At 55.6% G+C, this 16847-nt stretch overlaps 6 protein-coding genes across 6 annotated transcripts; 2 read left to right on the top strand and 4 right to left on the bottom strand.

The window, feature by feature from the left end:
- Positions 1-1005: 1005 nt before the first annotated feature.
- On the bottom strand, positions 1006-1900 carry PHACADRAFT_253270 (uncharacterized protein). Its single transcript, XM_007394039.1, has 4 exons — positions 1670-1900; positions 1534-1610; positions 1390-1476; positions 1006-1335 (listed from the first exon to the last, which is right to left on the bottom strand). The coding sequence occupies exons 1-4, from the start codon at positions 1831-1833 to the stop codon at positions 1274-1276; spliced, it is 390 nt and encodes a 129-aa protein (XP_007394101.1). The 5' UTR covers positions 1834-1900; the 3' UTR covers positions 1006-1273.
- Positions 1901-3973: 2073 nt separating this feature from the next.
- Positions 3974-6347, top strand: PHACADRAFT_117896 (uncharacterized protein). Its single transcript, XM_007394038.1, has 8 exons — positions 3974-4143; positions 4202-4360; positions 4435-4495; positions 4548-4663; positions 4715-4858; positions 4919-5110; positions 5165-5939; positions 5995-6347. Exons 1-7 carry the CDS (start codon positions 4075-4077, stop codon positions 5927-5929), a joined length of 1506 nt encoding a protein of 501 aa, XP_007394100.1. The 5' UTR covers positions 3974-4074; the 3' UTR covers positions 5930-5939; positions 5995-6347.
- A 1188-nt stretch (positions 6348-7535) lies between these two features.
- Positions 7536-9885, top strand: PHACADRAFT_253262 (uncharacterized protein). The gene is made up of 10 exons (XM_007394037.1): positions 7536-7746; positions 7796-7816; positions 7872-8511; positions 8664-8785; positions 8900-8970; positions 9026-9200; positions 9252-9365; positions 9430-9512; positions 9566-9599; positions 9655-9885. The coding sequence occupies exons 1-10, from the start codon at positions 7713-7715 to the stop codon at positions 9705-9707; spliced, it is 1347 nt and encodes a 448-aa protein (XP_007394099.1). The 5' UTR covers positions 7536-7712; the 3' UTR covers positions 9708-9885.
- A 504-nt stretch (positions 9886-10389) lies between these two features.
- PHACADRAFT_92809 (uncharacterized protein) lies at positions 10390-12339 on the bottom strand (the record flags this gene model as incomplete). The annotated part of the gene is made up of 3 exons (XM_007394036.1): positions 10390-11475; positions 11525-11602; positions 12052-12339. The coding sequence occupies 3 exons, from the start codon at positions 12337-12339 to the stop codon at positions 10390-10392; spliced, it is 1452 nt and encodes a 483-aa protein (XP_007394098.1).
- A 1511-nt stretch (positions 12340-13850) lies between these two features.
- PHACADRAFT_253259 (uncharacterized protein) lies at positions 13851-14200 on the bottom strand. The gene has a single exon (XM_007394035.1). It carries the CDS (start codon positions 14111-14113, stop codon positions 13910-13912), a length of 204 nt encoding a protein of 67 aa, XP_007394097.1. The 5' UTR covers positions 14114-14200; the 3' UTR covers positions 13851-13909.
- Positions 14201-14974: 774 nt separating this feature from the next.
- Positions 14975-15507, bottom strand: PHACADRAFT_27170 (uncharacterized protein; the record flags this gene model as incomplete). The annotated part of the gene is made up of 3 exons (XM_007393978.1): positions 14975-15028; positions 15080-15319; positions 15379-15507. 3 exons carry the CDS (start codon positions 15505-15507, stop codon positions 14975-14977), a joined length of 423 nt encoding a protein of 140 aa, XP_007394040.1.
- Between the last annotated feature and the right edge of the window lie 1340 nt (positions 15508-16847).

Here is a 16847-nt window from a genome sequence, read left to right as displayed (position 1 = left end):
TGGTGGAAAGGGGAAACCTTCGTGGCGTTGGCTCGGATGATCCGAATATGCCCGCCGCGTACCAATGGCAGCTCGCTGGCGCTACTGCAACTCTTAATCTGACACAACTCTGGACTTCAAATACAGCATTTATTGCACTCAGGCTGGCCTGTCTCTCTATCTCGCGAATGCCTCGCTCTGCTCGTGTCGTGCCTATCATCTACCCTGTTTAGATGTGTTTGAGACGAAATGTCCAACGTTGACGGCGACTTGCCGCGACTTGCGCATATGTCGTCTTTATACTGGGAGTTCTTGTCGCTTATTGTATTCGCCAATCCAGCCAGCTCGCTCTGGGCTCTCTTGGTTCCCTTTGCAGGCGTTCAATCTAGCTGACATTATCCGCGCTAGTATTCTTTTGTAGGATGCTCAGCTTTAACATACGGTAGGTTTATGTTTATCCTTCCCCTGGATTTTCTCGAGCGTGCCTACTACGCCTGTCCATCGACAGTAACCTATCCGCGCGACATGCTCCCCCGCTCAGTCGAACGACCACCTGAGCACTCCGCTGAGATCCGGCCGACGGGCGCTGAGCTTCGGAGCGCTGCTCGCTTGCTCAACAATGTGCCTCTTAAGCAGAGTTGTGGCGGTATCAGAAGCGTAGCGGCGCGGATGCGAGAAGCTAAGGATGGTAAAAGGACGAGGCGGTAGCGGATGGATAATGCTTTCCCCGTCTATCAGGATATTCAAAGCATGGGTTTCCCTTTGTCGACAGCACGCGGAGTGACTAACCTGCATCAGGAGAGCTCACCTCACTACCCCGCAGAAGTTCGACCCCCTCCCCAGAGAACCGGCTGGCTGGCTGGATTAGACGGCGGACTCGGCAACATTCCCCCATCTTGCAGTCTCGATATCTCCGTGTCGGTGCAGGAGAGTCAAGTCCGCCAGGTCGAGGACACAGTCGGCCGTTAGTGTCACGTATCTGCCGGCGAGTAAGTCGGGGCTACTGCGGATACCCATATGCATCACGTCGCGTCAGACAATGACACGACAGCACCGATTCCATGCAGTGTATTATGGTGTTACGTAATTAAGTATGCTAAGGTCCGAAATGATCCAAGCACGGCGGTACTATTAACACATTCCCCGAGCAAAAGTTCGCTATGAAAGCACTACGAAGTCCAACGAGTAACGGAGCGCCAAAGTTCAGTTGTTAGATGCAAAAGTTCGTGAGGGTGTGCGTTCAAAAAGTCCGTGGCAGTCGTCTGAGTTTGTCGTGAACGTTCGAATGAGATGATTAGAAGTCAATGGGGCCATTGATGAGGAAGTCTTCGCTCCAGTTGCCAGAGTCACCGAACACTAGGACGATCATGAGCAAAAGAGTCAGCGAGGAGGCAGACGGCTAGCACTCACAGACGATGCTAAAGTTCCCGGTGATGACGTCGGGGACCTCGACCTCCACACGGCCCGCACGCAGGTCAAAGTCGTGGGCAAGGACAACTGAGATGACGGGGATCAATGAATTAAGTTTCGCAGACATAGTAACATGCGACATACCGGGTAGCTCGGAATTGCCCTGACGGAGGAGGATGAACGCCCTGTTCGAGATGGACGTGGGTGGGTTCGAGTTGTCCCTAGAAAGCGCAGGCATGCCTTCAGCGACAACCAAGGTGAGCACAGCAGGAGAACACACCATGTCACGTTGTGAGTCTGTCCCGAATACCAAACAGTGCCAGTGTGGGGATAGAGCACCGGCGGCGAGTAGACGTCCCTCTTCTCAAGAGGAGCAGCGTAGGTCATGCCTGTTTGGGCGAGAGCACTAAGGAAAAGAGCAGCGACGGCCTTTGTGAACATCATTTCGGTCGTGAAGCGTGTAGCGGCGGGGCTGGGCGGGTAAAAAGGTAACGCGTAAAGGTCTTGGGGGTGGTTGAGTCGAAAGGACACGACGACCGGCTGGGGCGGCGTGCGCACGACTTATATACCCCAGCCTGGCCCGGCTGGAAGGGCCTGAGATGGTTCGCTTTACTCTGTTGGCGGCGATTCTCGCCGTGCGCTAGCGATCACGAATTTCGGCTCCGGCCTATCCGAGCCGCGCTTTCATGTGCTCGCTGACCGTGCGAAACTCTGGGCACGGGTCCCATGCTGATCTCGTACCACTATGCAGCTGACCAGAAGCAGATACTTTGGGCTCTGTCCTTGTGAAGCACATCCAGCTGACTAGTCCCGTTCTGACACTAAGATATTGCGTATGACACTCTCAGCTGCAGGGCATGGGAAATCTATACAGATCCGGACGTTCAGCGCAGCGAGATACGTAGAAAGTATGTACACAGTTAACATCAATGACGAGGGCTATGGTACGCGGGAGACGAGGCTAGGCAAGCCCCGATGCAACGTTCGCTGCCGGGCCACTCACAGATCGCAGCTGTGCCTTGCCTCGAGGAAGGCACTGCCCTTCTCTCCGCACTGCGGCACGAAACCGACGGGAACACAGAGCCGAGTTCATGGGTCGAGAATAGACCGAAGAATGACGTTTGAAATCGGCCTTGCAGCTTGCTGCACCTTTGTAAACTGGAATAGTCGGCCGATGACTAAGTCCAAGGGCGAATGGTGGCCCAGCATTACGCTCGCAGATGAAGAGGCTGCCTCTGTCAGCTATTTCTGCGGCGCCGCGCTGATGTCTACTATCCGATGAAACACTCCGTAGTAGAGCACAGGGCGCAGTATTGTCACAAGCACTTTACAGGGCGATTTCAGGCAGAGTGCTGACAGGCAGTGCGCTTGTGCTCGAACGCTCGCACAGCCGAACGTCCAAGAGTACACATTTGTGAGGACCGGATGCCTCGCGCCTCGCCTCCGAATAGTCCGCACGGTTAACAGTCGCCTACAGAATTAGTAAGAATTCTTATGGGTCTACGATATGAAGAGATGCCAAGCACTTACACGTAAGTAAATTGCTGTAAGCTCCGACATCGGGCTGCTCATTATCCATCCGTCGATGAGGGGCTGAGGATAATAGTAGACGGCGTTGTAGGATAGACAAGGCCACCCCACGTGGAAAATGACGTTGTTGTGTAGGCGCGGACGGACGTAGGCGTGGTAATCATCTGCGAAGCGTACCTGAGAACGCAACCAACCTCAAGAAGCGCGAACGAACACGTACCATCAGCACGATGAAGAGTGAGACCGCATGCAGAAGAACAGAGAAGCAAAGCATCACGGCACGATACAGTGAAGTGTAGAGAACCTGACGAGCGTGGATCAGCCCTACTTATATTGCGTTCCCCTTCAATTGAGTAGGCTTGAGGATAGCGAGATAAGGATCGGTTAATGGGCGGCGGAAGGGCAAGTGACCTTGACAGGTGGTCAATGTAATTCATCCCTGTTGTGCAGCGCGAGAGGCGGAGACAAGGAGCAGAGGGAAGAAGAGACAGGAGAAGCACGAAAGGACAGGTCTGTCGGAGATTGCAAGTCTGTATAGTTTCAGGGATGAGCACGACTAAATTACTAGCTACGCACGGTCTACTTGCGGCGAGGCTGCATAGCGTATCTCCAAGGAAGACCTCTTGGTGTTAGTTGCATCCCAGCTCTCAGGTCTACACATAGTTATCGGCACGTATCCGGAAAGGATATAGCTTCATTCAAACTCAGATCCTCGTCTCGTGAACGCGGTATGGTGCCAATTCAGGGGAGCTTGATGTACCATTGAAGACATGAAGTTCGGGGCGGCGGAATAATGAGTTGGCATCTGAAAACGGGATTCAGAGACCTCAGCAAATGGTCAACGCGGATGAGCCTACTAGCGTAAGTCCAGCGATGTCGAAGCTAGCATCGAAATTTATAGAAAGATATAGTCATCGTGAAGGTCACCATCAGGCCCGGCGGTCGAATCAGGACTCAGACGCCCGAGCTATGTTCGGTACCTAGAAAAGGAAGAGCGCATCAGCGCATCAGATCATAACCTTAACCCTCAGACGGCGCCTTTAGGTACTCGCATCTTCCACCACTTCCGCCTCCGCCTTCCACTCTCCCGTCTAGTTGGGAGGGAGACCTCACTTTCACGATCTATACATGCTATAGTAGCTGAAGTTTGCTTAAATGAGCGGTCGCAAGCTCAACGCCCTCGAGCAGAAGATTCACCAGGCTGCACTCGCTGCAGATGACCGGGTGTGCACGTTTCTTCCTTCCACAAAGAACGTTGAGCGAGGCTTACGCGTTGCGCTAGACGATAGCGAATAAGGAGCTTGAGACTCTCGCTCCAGATCAAGCGGCGCGAACCACGGCGACCAACTTTCTGCTCGGTGCCGGGCTCTTCAAGGTGCTGAAGGATGGCAGTGGGAAGCTGATGTTCCGAGCTGTCGTGAAGAAGGAACTCGATGCGTGTGTGGTACTTGCTTTCAGCGCGTGCTTCCTGCTCATCTGCCTCGTCTCACACCACGTCTACTCACATGCAGTAAGAAGGATCTCTCAGGCGAGGAAAGCCTTGTCCTGAGTCACATCCAGGCTGCTGGGAATGAAGGTACCCTCCAAACTCGCCGGTGACTTTTCACGTATCTAAATCTCGATGACAGGTATCTGGACAAAACATATCAAAGTCAAGACCGAGCTGCACCAGACAGTCATCGACCGATGCCTCAAGTCTCTTACGCAGAAGAAGCTCGTGAAGTGCATCAGCGGAAGCGTGCAAGTGCGTACTGTTGTTCATGCATGTTGCTCCATATCGATATACGACCTGTAGCATCCTACGCGCAAGATCTACATGCTCTTCCACCTAGAACCCTCGACAGAGATGACCGGCGGCCCGTGGTACACCGACAAAGAACTTGACACCGAATTTATCAAGCTCCTGACGGCGGCATGTCTCAAATTCATACGCGACCGGGTGCGCTCTGCTAATCTGTTTCACTACATCTCCTGTCACTCATCGCGCCTTATTATGCAGAGCTTCCCGCGTTCCAAGACCGGGGAATCATCGCAGCGGCTGCTGTATCCCATCTCGGCTGCACCATCGTACCCGACCGCCGCGCAAGTTCAAGGGTTCCTGAATAAGAGCCGGATCACTGAAACGCAGCTGACTGTTGAGCACGTGGAGACGCTCTTGAACGTGTTGGTGCTGGACGGTGATGTCGAAAAGGTGTGTCCACCCGGTTCGGTCCAGGAGTACTCCCCGCGTGTTCATGCATAGCAGGTGCCTGCGCTTGGTGCTACACTGTGGGAGTCTGCTCTGGGCGAAAGTGATGAGGGCAGCTCGAGCGAAGAAGAGAAGCCAAAAGGCAAGAAGCGCATGCGGGAAGAGGACAGCTCCAAACGGAAGAAGAAGCGTCACAAAACTGAGGACTCTTCCAACGAGAGCGACTCCGACTCTGACGACGGCAGCGGCAGGCGCTATAAATCGAAGTCGAAATCCGAGTCGAAAAGCAAGTCCAAGAAGCGGAAGAAACATGCTACCGATTCGGAGAGCAACGGTGGGGACGAGTCGGAGGGCAGGCGGAAAAAGAGAAAGTCCAAGAAGCTAAGGTCGCGCGACAGCTCCGACGAGAGCGCCTCCGAGGCCGAGGCCGAGCCTGAGGAGGCCCACAGGAGGAAGAAGCGGGGCAAAAGCAGGGGCAAAAGCAAGACCAAGACCAAGACCAAGAACCACGCCTCCGATTCCGAGAGCGAAAGCGAGCCCGACGTGAGCTCGCCGCCGAAGGCTCCGTCGCGGTCGCGCTCGAAGGGCAAGGCGAAGCGCGAAACCTCGCCGGAAGAGCTGACCTTCGATGACGACGCCCTGGGCGGCGCACACGTGTATCGTGCGGTATATCCCGAACGCATGGCGCACTTTGGCATCGCGCAGGCTCCGTGCGGGCGCTGCCCCGTCTTCGACTTCTGCAAAGTCGGTGGGTCTGTGAACCCTCAGGAGTGCATCCACTATGCAGACTGGCTCTCTGCAGCGGAGGTCAAGCTGGTGTAAAACAGCTGAGGTATGTTCTGACCTATCCGTGTGGGCGTTGGGGGTGCTGACTTTGCATCGGTAAGACAACAGGATGGCCTTTACGTCTCTTGACTGCAGTCGCGGCGCATTTGCTGCCGGAGGGGTTTACTCAGCGCCCGGTCAGGTTCTAGACCAGTCTTTCCTGCGCCACACCAACAGTATAGTTCGCGCGCTTCATCTTCGCTACCTTACTTTTGATGTCGCTTGCGGCCATCATCCACTTGTTAAGGCTGTGTGCTTGATACATGTCGTCAAAGAGCAGCGTGCCAAGTAAGGGACTCAGGGGGCGGCACATCTCGAGTATGCGAATGATTACTGACAGCTTGGCTTGTAGATATAAATAAGCTTTTGGTCTCATTTGAGGTGGCTGTGCAATGACGGGCTACTACATAAGCATCTGCTCACGCTGCGTGCTGTGCAACCTTGAACTTTAACGGCGGAATTCGGTAGTCGTAATAGCTTGTGGGGCTATTCGTCCCTGACCTCGGGCGATACTCTCAAGTGCAGGACTCCCTGATGATGGCCGCCTGTGTGTTCCCGTTGTTCATTGCGACGACGAGGTTGTACAGTACGGCGAGATGTCGTGCGAGCTCTGCGGTGGGAGCCGGGTTACTTATTTCCGTGATGTGCGGATGTCTCAGTGGCGGCATGTGGCGGCGGCTCACCCGGTCAGGCAGGCACGCCCGCCAGAAGCGAAGCCAGCCGGCACACCAATATTAATCCTGGAAGCGTCATTGCCGTTAATATGCATGGTGTGCCTCGCGAAAGGGCACACGGCTTCTTCACGAAGCTCACATCGCCCTCCTCGCACGCAGGGTGGGTTGCACACACGACAGGGCTGTGGATAACCTCGCAGCGGCTGTTGTGATGGAAACAAATTGCGTGTGCGTACGCACGGACGGTGGAAAGGAGGGCGGTCCTGAATGCTAGATGGGGATCTCGTGAGAGAAGAAAACAGTTCACGTCTCAGCTGTCAATATTTAGCTCACGATTGAAGGGTGATCGAGGTGTGGGAGCGACGATTAGCCAGCTCTTAACTCAACGGATAAGACACAAAGACAAAACCAGCCCATCTACGGGATCGGTGTGCAACATTTTTGCTCTCAGAGGCATGGCAGAAAGGTATTTCTTAGGAGGTGGTGTGCGCAGCTGTAAATTTGATCCGCCTCGAGCCAAGCGAAGCGATTCTGATCAGATCCTTCCGCATCGCGCAACTGGCGGCAGTGGCGAGCCGCACCGAGTCGCCGCATCAACCGAGCCCTGCGGGCGGCAGTACCATGCCAAAAGTCGGAGTCTCTCCAAGTGTCCGATCGCCTCCCCTTTCCGCGTGCAGCCTCCGCTTTGCGACTTTAACTAGTTTTTTCTTCGCTCGTCTCGGCTGCCACCAGGCTTTATACGCGCCTGCCTTCCCCAACGTCAGTCCTTCCCTTTGACTTTTGTTACGCTCCCCTTCTCTTCCAACATGTCCATGTCATCGGCCTCGAGTCCCACCCTCAGCGGGCGCGTGCGCTCCTCCCTCTCAGAATTCAAACTGACCTATCCGACAGCTACCGTGCACTTTGACTCGTCTGGGGCTGGCCCGATGAGAGGGCTTATGCATGAGTCGGACGACCCGCTCACGCGTGCGCTGGCGCCGCCGCCCGGGGAGACTCCTGAGGAGAGGGAACACAGACTGAACGTCGAGGCCGAGGCGCGGCGGATAAGCGACCAGATTGACGAGGCGTTGAATAAGGAAAAGGCTGCGCTTAAGAAGAGGAAGGTCATGAAGATGCTGCTGCTAGGGCAAAGCGAAAGCGGTGCGCTAGCTTGTACCGTGCTGTCGTGCCTGCTAACATTCGTCTTCAGGCAAGTCCACCACGCTGAAAAGTTGGTCTCTTCCGAACATCCCAGACATTTCTTGGGCTGACCGTGGTTCGCACAGCCATGCAGATGGCCTACACACCGAAAGCGTGGGCACAGGAGCGGGCGTCCTGGAAGGCCGTTATTCAACTGAACCTTATCCGGAGCATCAACACCATCGTCGACGCCCTCGCCGAGGAGCTGTCCGCCCCGCAATCCCCGGCGACGCGGCATTCCTTGCACTCGTCCGACGAGGGACACTCACCGCCTACAGACCAACTTCTCATCCCGCAGGACCGGCGTGGCCCGCTCATGATGCTGCGCATGCGGCTGACACCGCTGCGACAGGTCGAGACAGACCTGAAGATGCGCCTCGGCGCCGGTGCCGACGAGATCGTGGACGCGTCCTTGATGTCGGGTGTGGAAGCCATGATGGCGACCCCGTTCGACGACTCGACCTACCCGACGCCCTCGCGACGCTTCACCCCGAAGGAGGCCGTCGTGAGGTCCCACCGGGCGTGGAAGGAGCGCGAGAAGGCGAGGAAGGAGAAAGACCGTGCCCTGACCATGCGGCCGAACTCGCCGTCAGACCCCCGCGACACCGCGACGGACGTCCTGGTGGGCTGCGCGGACGACATGTCCGCGCTGTGGCTCGACCCCGTCGTGCGGGACATTGTCCGCCGGCGGCGAGTGATGAGCCAGCTGGGAGACTCGGCTGAGTAGTAAGTCGCCGCTTGATGCCAACATCTCCGAACTTCTGTTGATGGTCGATCCTGTATCCTTCCTTGTACCTTCCCAAAACGTACTGTTGGTCCCCGTCGTGGCGCACTGCTTCTGTGGTGACTTTCGACGGTTTCCGTCGCACGTCTGACAGCTTCCTGACCTGCATTTCCCGTATCGCGACACGTGACTACAAACCGTCCGATAACGACGTCCTCCGCGCCAGGATAAGGACCCTCGGTGTCCAAGAATACAACCTCACCTTTGAGGTTTATGGTGTGTCTATATTTCTATGTTATCTATACCCCCCAAACGCATCTGCCAGCCCAGTCTGGAGTTCTGCTCGTCGCAATCATGCAGATTCAGAGTAGATAATAACTGACCCTCCAGACTCTCTAGACGACACTCGCGGTCTCGCTCGGGAGTGGGCCATCTACGACGTCGGAGGCTCGAGAACTTCAGTGAGAACTTATATCTGTCCACATGCTTTGGGTCTTCTGACAGGCACGCTCATAGCGCGCCGCGTGGCTCCCTTACTTCTCGGACATCAATTGTATCCTGTTCCTCGCCCCGATATCTGCCTTCGATGAACGGCTCGCGGAGGACAAGCGGATCAATCGCCTCGAGGACTCTTTCATACTCTGGCTGAGCATATGCAAGTCTGAGCTTCTCAAGGGAGCCATCTTTATCTGTAAGTACTCTGTCGCATTTCTACGTATCTCCCACGCTAATATTCGGATAGTATTTATGAACAAGTGTGACCTGCTCGAAAGCAAGATCAACGCAGGTATTCAAGTCAGCCGCTACATGACTAGCTACGGCAGCCGGCCAAACGACTTTGCCAGCTTCTCAAGCTGTATGTCCGCCATAACATATTCCTCGAACCACCCTGACACGATCCTCTGCTACCCTTTGTTAAGATCTAAAAACTAAATTCAAGGACGTTCAGAGCGCAAACTCGCCCGAGAAGAGAGCGTTTTATGGGTACATGACCTCTGTTGTCGTACGCATCTCCTCTGTTGTGTGGCCAAGGATCGTCTTTGATAGCCCTTACAGGACTACGAGGCAACTGCAAAAACACTCGCTTCAGGTGCGTCTCCTGCCGGCCATGGCTAACATCTGACGACTGAAGAGGTTTATCGCAGTACGCGACGGCATCATACAGTTGCACCTGAGAGACGCCGCCTTTGTCGGCTGACCCTCTTCAAAAATATCTATTCCCTTTAGATGTTCCTTGGTGCCTGCTTTCTTGTCTCGCCTAGCTCCGCGGCCACTTCGTGCGCTACACTTGGTTGTGCCCATGCTATCATTATCGTATCTCTCATATTTCACTCATATCCAATCTATATTCCACCTATATCTATTATTATATTCCGTGCCTGTCCATATTCCCTCGCATCATGTAATTTATCCCAATGCGACCCGCAGATTACGGACCTTGGACAAGCGCTCTTGCTGATCCCCTGCCTGGCTATGTGCTTTATCGTCTTGCTGCTTGCAGGCCTGTACATAGTCTGTGGTCCTACATGATATTGACTGGTCAAGATTCGTGTGTTTTTAGCTTTCATGCGTGACGTTCAAAGGGACGGGGTCTTAAGGACAATTACGCATAAAGCCGATGACGAACAAAACTATGATAAGCCAAAATAAGACAGCGGTGCGATAACTGAGCAAAATAACGGCGATAGCGTAGCAACAATGACATGTACAGTAGTGTAGGTATGGTGTCTGCACTGGTATGCCCAAAAGTCCGTACCGAATCCTGAACCCAATGTTGATACACAAGAAAGCTTTTGGTCGGTGGTCGTAAGGGGCATGACGGGGGCGTAAACAAGAAAAAGGAAAAGAGCAAGAGGAAGCCGGAACCGGGTCTGTCAGCGTCAGCCGGGCGGGGCGAGTGAGGCCATCGGCGGCGGCGGCTCATCGACCATGCCGAGCCCAAGGGAGCCCATGTAGTCGATCTGAACGTGCGCGTCGAGTCCGTCCTCGTCCTGGCCCTTGACCTTGTGGTGCTCGCGCCGGAAGTCCGTCTTCTTCACGAACTCGCCCCAGAGCGCGCCCTCGCCGGTGCCCATGCGCACGAACGCGTCCTTGAGCGCCCCGTCCGCGCGCTTCCACACGCCCCGGTGCCGGCACACCGTGCTCTTCACGTACCGGCACCCGAACACGCGCTCGAACGCCGCGCGCTGCGTCAGCGACGGCGTCGCCGCCGTCAGCTTGTCCATCTGCTGAAACCCCTGCGCGATCTCGCACACCGCGTAGTCGTTCGGCCACCGCTTCCCCGGCGGCCCCGTTGGTGATGCCCCGCCGCCGGCGCCGCCCCCGCTGCCGCCCGGTGCCGCGCCAGGCTGGCCCTGCGCGCCCCCAACGAGCGCGTCGTCGGACGCGGGTTGCAACGCGTCATCGCGTTGCAGGAACGGCGACTGCAGGCTCGGCGAGGTCGGCGACGGGTTCATTGGCGCAGACGGGCCAGGCTGCTGCTGCTGCTGCTGTGCGGACATGTTCGTGGCAAAGGCCGGCGTGTGGGTCCCGCTGTGGACGAAGCCCGTGCTCGGCGTGCGGAAGTGCTTCGCCATCGGCTCGCCGGCGCCGTCGGGGGCGGGCCGCTTGGCGGGCCTGGTCGGCGGGGAGCTCGCGTCCAGCGTGGGGCTCTGTCCGTTCGCGTGGTGTGCGTGGTGCTGGATACGGAGCTCATGGTCGAGTCCGCTGCACTCGTGGTCTGAAAGGCCCTCGAGCAGGCTCTTGCGAGCGCGAAAGAGGAGTCGTGGGAGTTGATTGGGGAGATGCTTGATTGTCTGCACAGCGGTGGTGGGCTGCTGGCTCCAAGTCTGTGACTCGGGGTCGTACGCATCAATGAAGGAGTTGTTGCTAAGTGCGAGGGACTCTGTGATATCCTTGAAGTTGCTGAGTCGGAAGAGTGGGAACGTCGGAACCTCTCTGGTCATGCGTACTGGCTCCATTCCGGCCTGCAAACGATGAGCACATGCAGCGTTCGCAGAGAATCGATGCACTCACCTTGTACCAGTAGACAATGATGATTGTGCGCCTGTAAGACGCTTCCAGGGTGGCTGCATCCTGCGGGTCCTGCAGCGGCTGGTAGAGTGAAGAACGCGTTGGACTATGGACCGAGGCCGGTGTCGGCCTCTGCGAGGGGACGGCTGAGACTTGTTGGCCTTGTTGGCCTTGTTGGCCCTGGTGAGTTGGATGGCCTTGGTGATTATGATTTGGGTGGACTTGGGACACCTGTTGCTGGATCTGCTGGACGGCGGGAGGGACCTGCTGTACATGCTGGACCTGGGTCTGGGAAGGCGTCGACTGCTGCGGATAGTGAGAATGAAGCGAGCTCTGGAGGGGGAGGTTGTACGCCTGCCGCGGGACCATGGTGCGTTGGTCCATGGGTTCTGTGTGCTATGGAAAAGACGGTGAGGGCGCCGCCGAGCACGCTCGGCGCGGCGGGTGACTATGAGATGGAAAAGCGAATATCGCAGAGGACATCGTCGAGAGCGGGGTCGAGGAGGGGGAAGTGAGAGACGGCGGGGGACAGAGAGCGAGGAACTCACCGATGGACGAGGACCGACGAGGGCCCGGGGAGCGAAGCGGGGGTGGTCTACGAGGAGCGGTGGACGTCGATGAACGTTCCCGGAGACGTAAGGAAGAACCCGAGCTCCCGACCAGGATTTTCTTCCGCACGGACAATCGAAAATCCGGCTGCAAAGCGGAGATCGATACCAAATCCAGCCAAGGCGCTTCACCTGAAAAGGCCGAAAACCGCGCTTTGCCCAAAGTTCCTGGCCAATGCCGTGAACCCCCGCTGCCCGACCCGAGACCATCACGTGCGTCTCTAAGCGCCTGAGCGGCGGGGCGCGGAGGCTGGCAAGACATCGCTCAAATCGTCTGCAGTAGCTCTATGGCTCAAGTCTATACGTTCTCATGAGGAACAGTCTAATGATATACTTGTTCTTGGCTATGAAATCAAGACACGCTCGAAACACGAGACAAGACGCAGTGCGGCAAGCTTCGTGCTTATGCCAAATGCTGACAGTGCGAACACAGAAAGGTTGCAGTGAAAAAAGAATTCTTGTAGCGTATTGGGTGTATTGGAGACGCAGAACCGAGAACTGAGCGGCTAAAGCTAGTAAATCTAGCGCGCATCCGTAAGCTTCGTGGCAAGATCAAGAGCGGGCAGAACTTACCTCAAACCAAGGTTCCCTCGAAAGGTTCATGGAGGAACTGCAGAGTACCGTACTGCGAGAGCTCAGGCACAGCCCGGAGAACCTCATCCTTCTTCGCATCGTCCATCCAGCTGCGGAACACCACGCGCCGCAGGCTCCCAAGCCGGCGTAGGGCGTCTCGAAACGCGTGCGGGTCCATATCGAACCGTTCGTGGGCGACGACGTGCAGCTCCTCGAGCTCGGAGGGAAGGGAACGCACGATGGCGGCGAGCACGTCCCAGAACGGTATGAAGTGCTCGCTCCTGTCCTTGACGTTGAACGCCATCTGGTGTGAGACGGCACCCACGCCGAGGGTGAACGTCTGCAGGGAACGAAGGCATTGCAGTGCCGGACAGAGGTACTGCGCGACGCCTTCGGCAATGCACGCCGGCGAAAATTTAGCCTCCGTCGCGTACCCGCGGGCGTAGTAATTGGCAAAGTCGAGCGTCAAGAACTGCAGCCTGCATCTTGAGTCTCCGAGCAACCGCGAGATGGGTACGATTAGCTCTGTAAACGACTCGAAGGAGATTCGCAGCTCCCGGAGGTTCTCGTATAGGTTTTCAGAGGGTAGATGATAGAGGAAGTGTTGCAGATGGCTCTCGACCTTCTGCAGCTCGATGCAGGAAGGTGCGGGACTGGCGAAGACGACCTCAGATAGGAAGGTATCACCGCAGGGCCAGGTGAGCGCCCCAATCCTTAGCTTCTTGCATGAGATCAATCGGATGAGCCAGAGAATGACTTCTCCAAACTCGCAGAGCGAGTTCAACTCTAGGCATTCCAGCGCGGCAGCCGCACGCGCGAATGATTCGAGCAGCACTCCACTGCCTACGATCCAGCGACCGCTTATAGTAAGCTGCCGCAGGCGTCTGAGCATGCCGACTGTCTGCAAGAGCTCCTCAATCTGCAGGATTTCGGCGAAGGGCTGTTCGGCTAAAACCAGGTGGGTTACGGCATGTATAATGCTGTGGGAGGATTGCAGGAGATGCACTAAGCTTGCGACATCGTGCTCTTGCGGCCAGCTGGGCACAACAAGTCTTGAGAATAGGTGGCGTCGGGAGCAAGCCAACCAGAGCTTGCAGACCAGACTACACGAGCGCAGCGCACTCGTATCACGGTCTTTCTGGAGCTGCACGAAGATTGCATCGAGTAGTTCCGGAGGGAGCTGGTCCATGGTGACCGTCGACGTGGTTCAGAGCAAGTTGTGTCCGCCGCTGCCCCGAGTTGAGCAAGGAGTAATGAGGGTGTTCGGGATTACTCTGAAGCTCCGACGCTTGCATAGCCTGTTTCGGAGGTAGCGCGGAGACAGCTTAGCTTCAAGCGAGACAGGGTGCGACCGCATTGGCAAAATGTAGCCTCTGCACAGTATCGGCCCCGATTGGTTCAAACGCGCCATGTTTGCTCCTCTGGCGACGGATAAGAGGATTATTTTGAAAACATGGATCACCGTCGTCGTCTTTGAGGTGGGAAAATGCACCAGCGTTCGTAGTTCACTGGGTGGGTGATTTACTACGCCACGACATGTCAGAATGTGTCCCTGATACGGATGTAATGCAAAACTCACACGAGTAGTAACATGCGTACATGTCGCTGACGGTGGGCCCGAGCTCTAAAACTGGAACGAAAATTCTTATCTTGGTGGACCAAGAGCTTTGGAGAGGGGGAAGGGTCATGTCGGCTCTAACGATGAAAGGCCATCCGCGCTTGAGATAACGTCCAGCCGTTAACCACACGCATTTGCATGGCGCAAAGTTACAGCTGATATAGTGATTTCCATGCGCTGTTAGGCTATGAGTGCTGGGAAAAGCCATTGCCCAAGAATATGTATCTCGGAGGGTATGCAAGCAGCTTTCTGGTACATCATATCTGTGCTCGGAGTCGGCGTGATTGTGAGACTTCATACGCGCTTCGCATGAATACCGCTGAAAGCTCTAGTCTCTAGATATCCCGATTGACAGCGTCAATATTTGACGCCATCTCTGAGATGTAGAGGTGGACGTGCATGACCAGTCGCTGCAGAAGAGAGTCGAAATGATGGCGGTTCGCTGAGGCGCTCCATCAAAGTCTGGGGGTACGCGCTTAAATACGGCTCTTTCTGCTTTCATTGGGCAGCCAGAGACACACAGCAAGACTACGACTGGGTGCTGATCTCGCAGACGATACACTACTATGGGTAACACTAGTTGCGATGGTCGTGATCGAAGAAATGATCCAGTCCACGGTGGTAGGTTACGTGATGGTTCAGTGAATGACAGAGTTACTGGACATTGACTTGAACCGTCGAATAGTCAAAGACATTGGTGAGCGTCGCCTGCCAGGACTTTGTATTAGAAAAATCATGACGACATGTTATCACGCTTACCCCGCCCGCCTGGAACTGGTGTGCAACCTGAATGATCGCCCCGCCAGACTGGAAACCTGGAAGCTGGATGGCGAAATCCTGGTAAACTCCCTTCTCCGGAGCGGACGAGTTGAACTGAGGGTTGAACGGCCCATTGTAGAGCACCGTCGCCGGGCCCCACTGGTCGGGCTCGCTGCAGACGTCGAAGCAGTTGTTCATGGCGATGAGCACCGAGGTCTGCACAAGCGGGCCGAGGGATTGCTAGACGTAGGGACAAATGAGCGACTAAGATGATAGACGAGGTGAAGTGCAGTACGTACGTCCTGCTCGAGCTCAACGGTGACGGTACCGCTGCCAGAGACCGTTTGGCCTGAGGTGGGCTCCTGGATGTGCAGCCGCTGGGCCAGGGCGCAGGCGGCGAGGGAAGCGAGGACGACGAAGGTCTTCATGATGATGAGCTCGATAAAATACGAGTGATCAGAGTAGAAAGTTCTAAGGAGGCTCGATGGTGAGCTGTTGAACTACTTACTCGCTGACGACACACCCTTTTATACGTTTGCGCCAACGGGCACTGGTCGCCGCCATTCGTCCGCTTGCAAATACGCGAATGCGCTCTAGCGGCCGCGGACCCCACAAAAATCTGTTACTAAAAGCAAGAAAAAACAGCTGGTAGATGTGTTCGTCCATGTCAAGGTGTCCTACTGCAGTTTATTTTTGTGACAGACGGCTATGTCTCCCCGCTGCCGTACATCGGGTAGGCCATAAGGGATTATATCTGATACGGAGAGGGTACCACCGGAGTGGGCGGTTGTTGATCAGCTAAGTATCTCGTCAATGTTGGCCTTCAATTCAGCAAAAAACGTACGTTCGTTCCGTGGACTGGCCCGATTTGATGCCACCAGCTGTCTCGCCTATAGACTCTAGAAACATTTCGATCACAATGAACTGCAAAGAGCGACTTGCAATCAGACGACTCATCGGCGAGCAGCATTTTGTGAGGCACGTTATCGTCAACCAGCATGGCCGCTGGGAGGATACGACGGCCATTACAGGCCTGAGCGGGCCACTGAGACATGGATGATATAGCTTAAGCGGCGTCATGCTCCAAATCATTCTCATCGAGTTCTGCGGGCTGTCTATAGAACCCTCGCAGTCTAACTTCGAATTATATCACGACGGCTTTTGTGTGGCTTGAGTACAGGATAACACTCACCCTCAATATCATGGAGTTCGCCTTGCGAGCAATTAGCGTATTCTTTCCGGGCTCGTGCTGCCGTTTACACCGCGCCCGTCAGCTAAAATTGGCACGAGTGGACAGAAAACTGCTAACGCCTACCAGGCCAAGGTAGCACATGCTGATAGTCTTCATCGACATCGCACCCAGCAGGTGAGCTTTCTTAGTGTCTTTGGACAAGGCGCAGATCTCAAGTTTCCGGATTTCTGCCCGCCGAAGACCTCACCCGAACGCTGCGCCATCGAACCTCTTGTGTTCGTCTGGCATGTATACATGCAAGCCGCGTAGACTATCCGGCAGCGCCGCGAAGATGTCGAGATAGAGGTCCCAACACAGTCCAGGGCGGACGAGGCGGGTGCGACGTAAAGCTCAAACATTTCCAGGAGCATTCGCTGGAGTGCGGAGGTACTTCGTCACTGCGCATCGCGCAAAGTCGAGCGTGAGACTATGGAGATAGCAGCTGTCGAAGAAGCGCCTCAATATTGGGAGAATCGGTGTAAAATCGTTGCTCAGAGGCTGAAGCGCTGGAGAACTGAACCGATCCCTTCCATTATG

Source organism: Phanerochaete carnosa (assembly GCF_000300595.1).
Source record: "Phanerochaete carnosa HHB-10118-sp unplaced genomic scaffold PHACAscaffold_4, whole genome shotgun sequence".
In the NCBI taxonomy this organism is placed as follows: Eukaryota; Fungi; Basidiomycota; class Agaricomycetes; order Polyporales; family Phanerochaetaceae; genus Phanerochaete; species Phanerochaete carnosa.
This window is presented reverse-complemented; position numbering and strand designations above follow the sequence as displayed.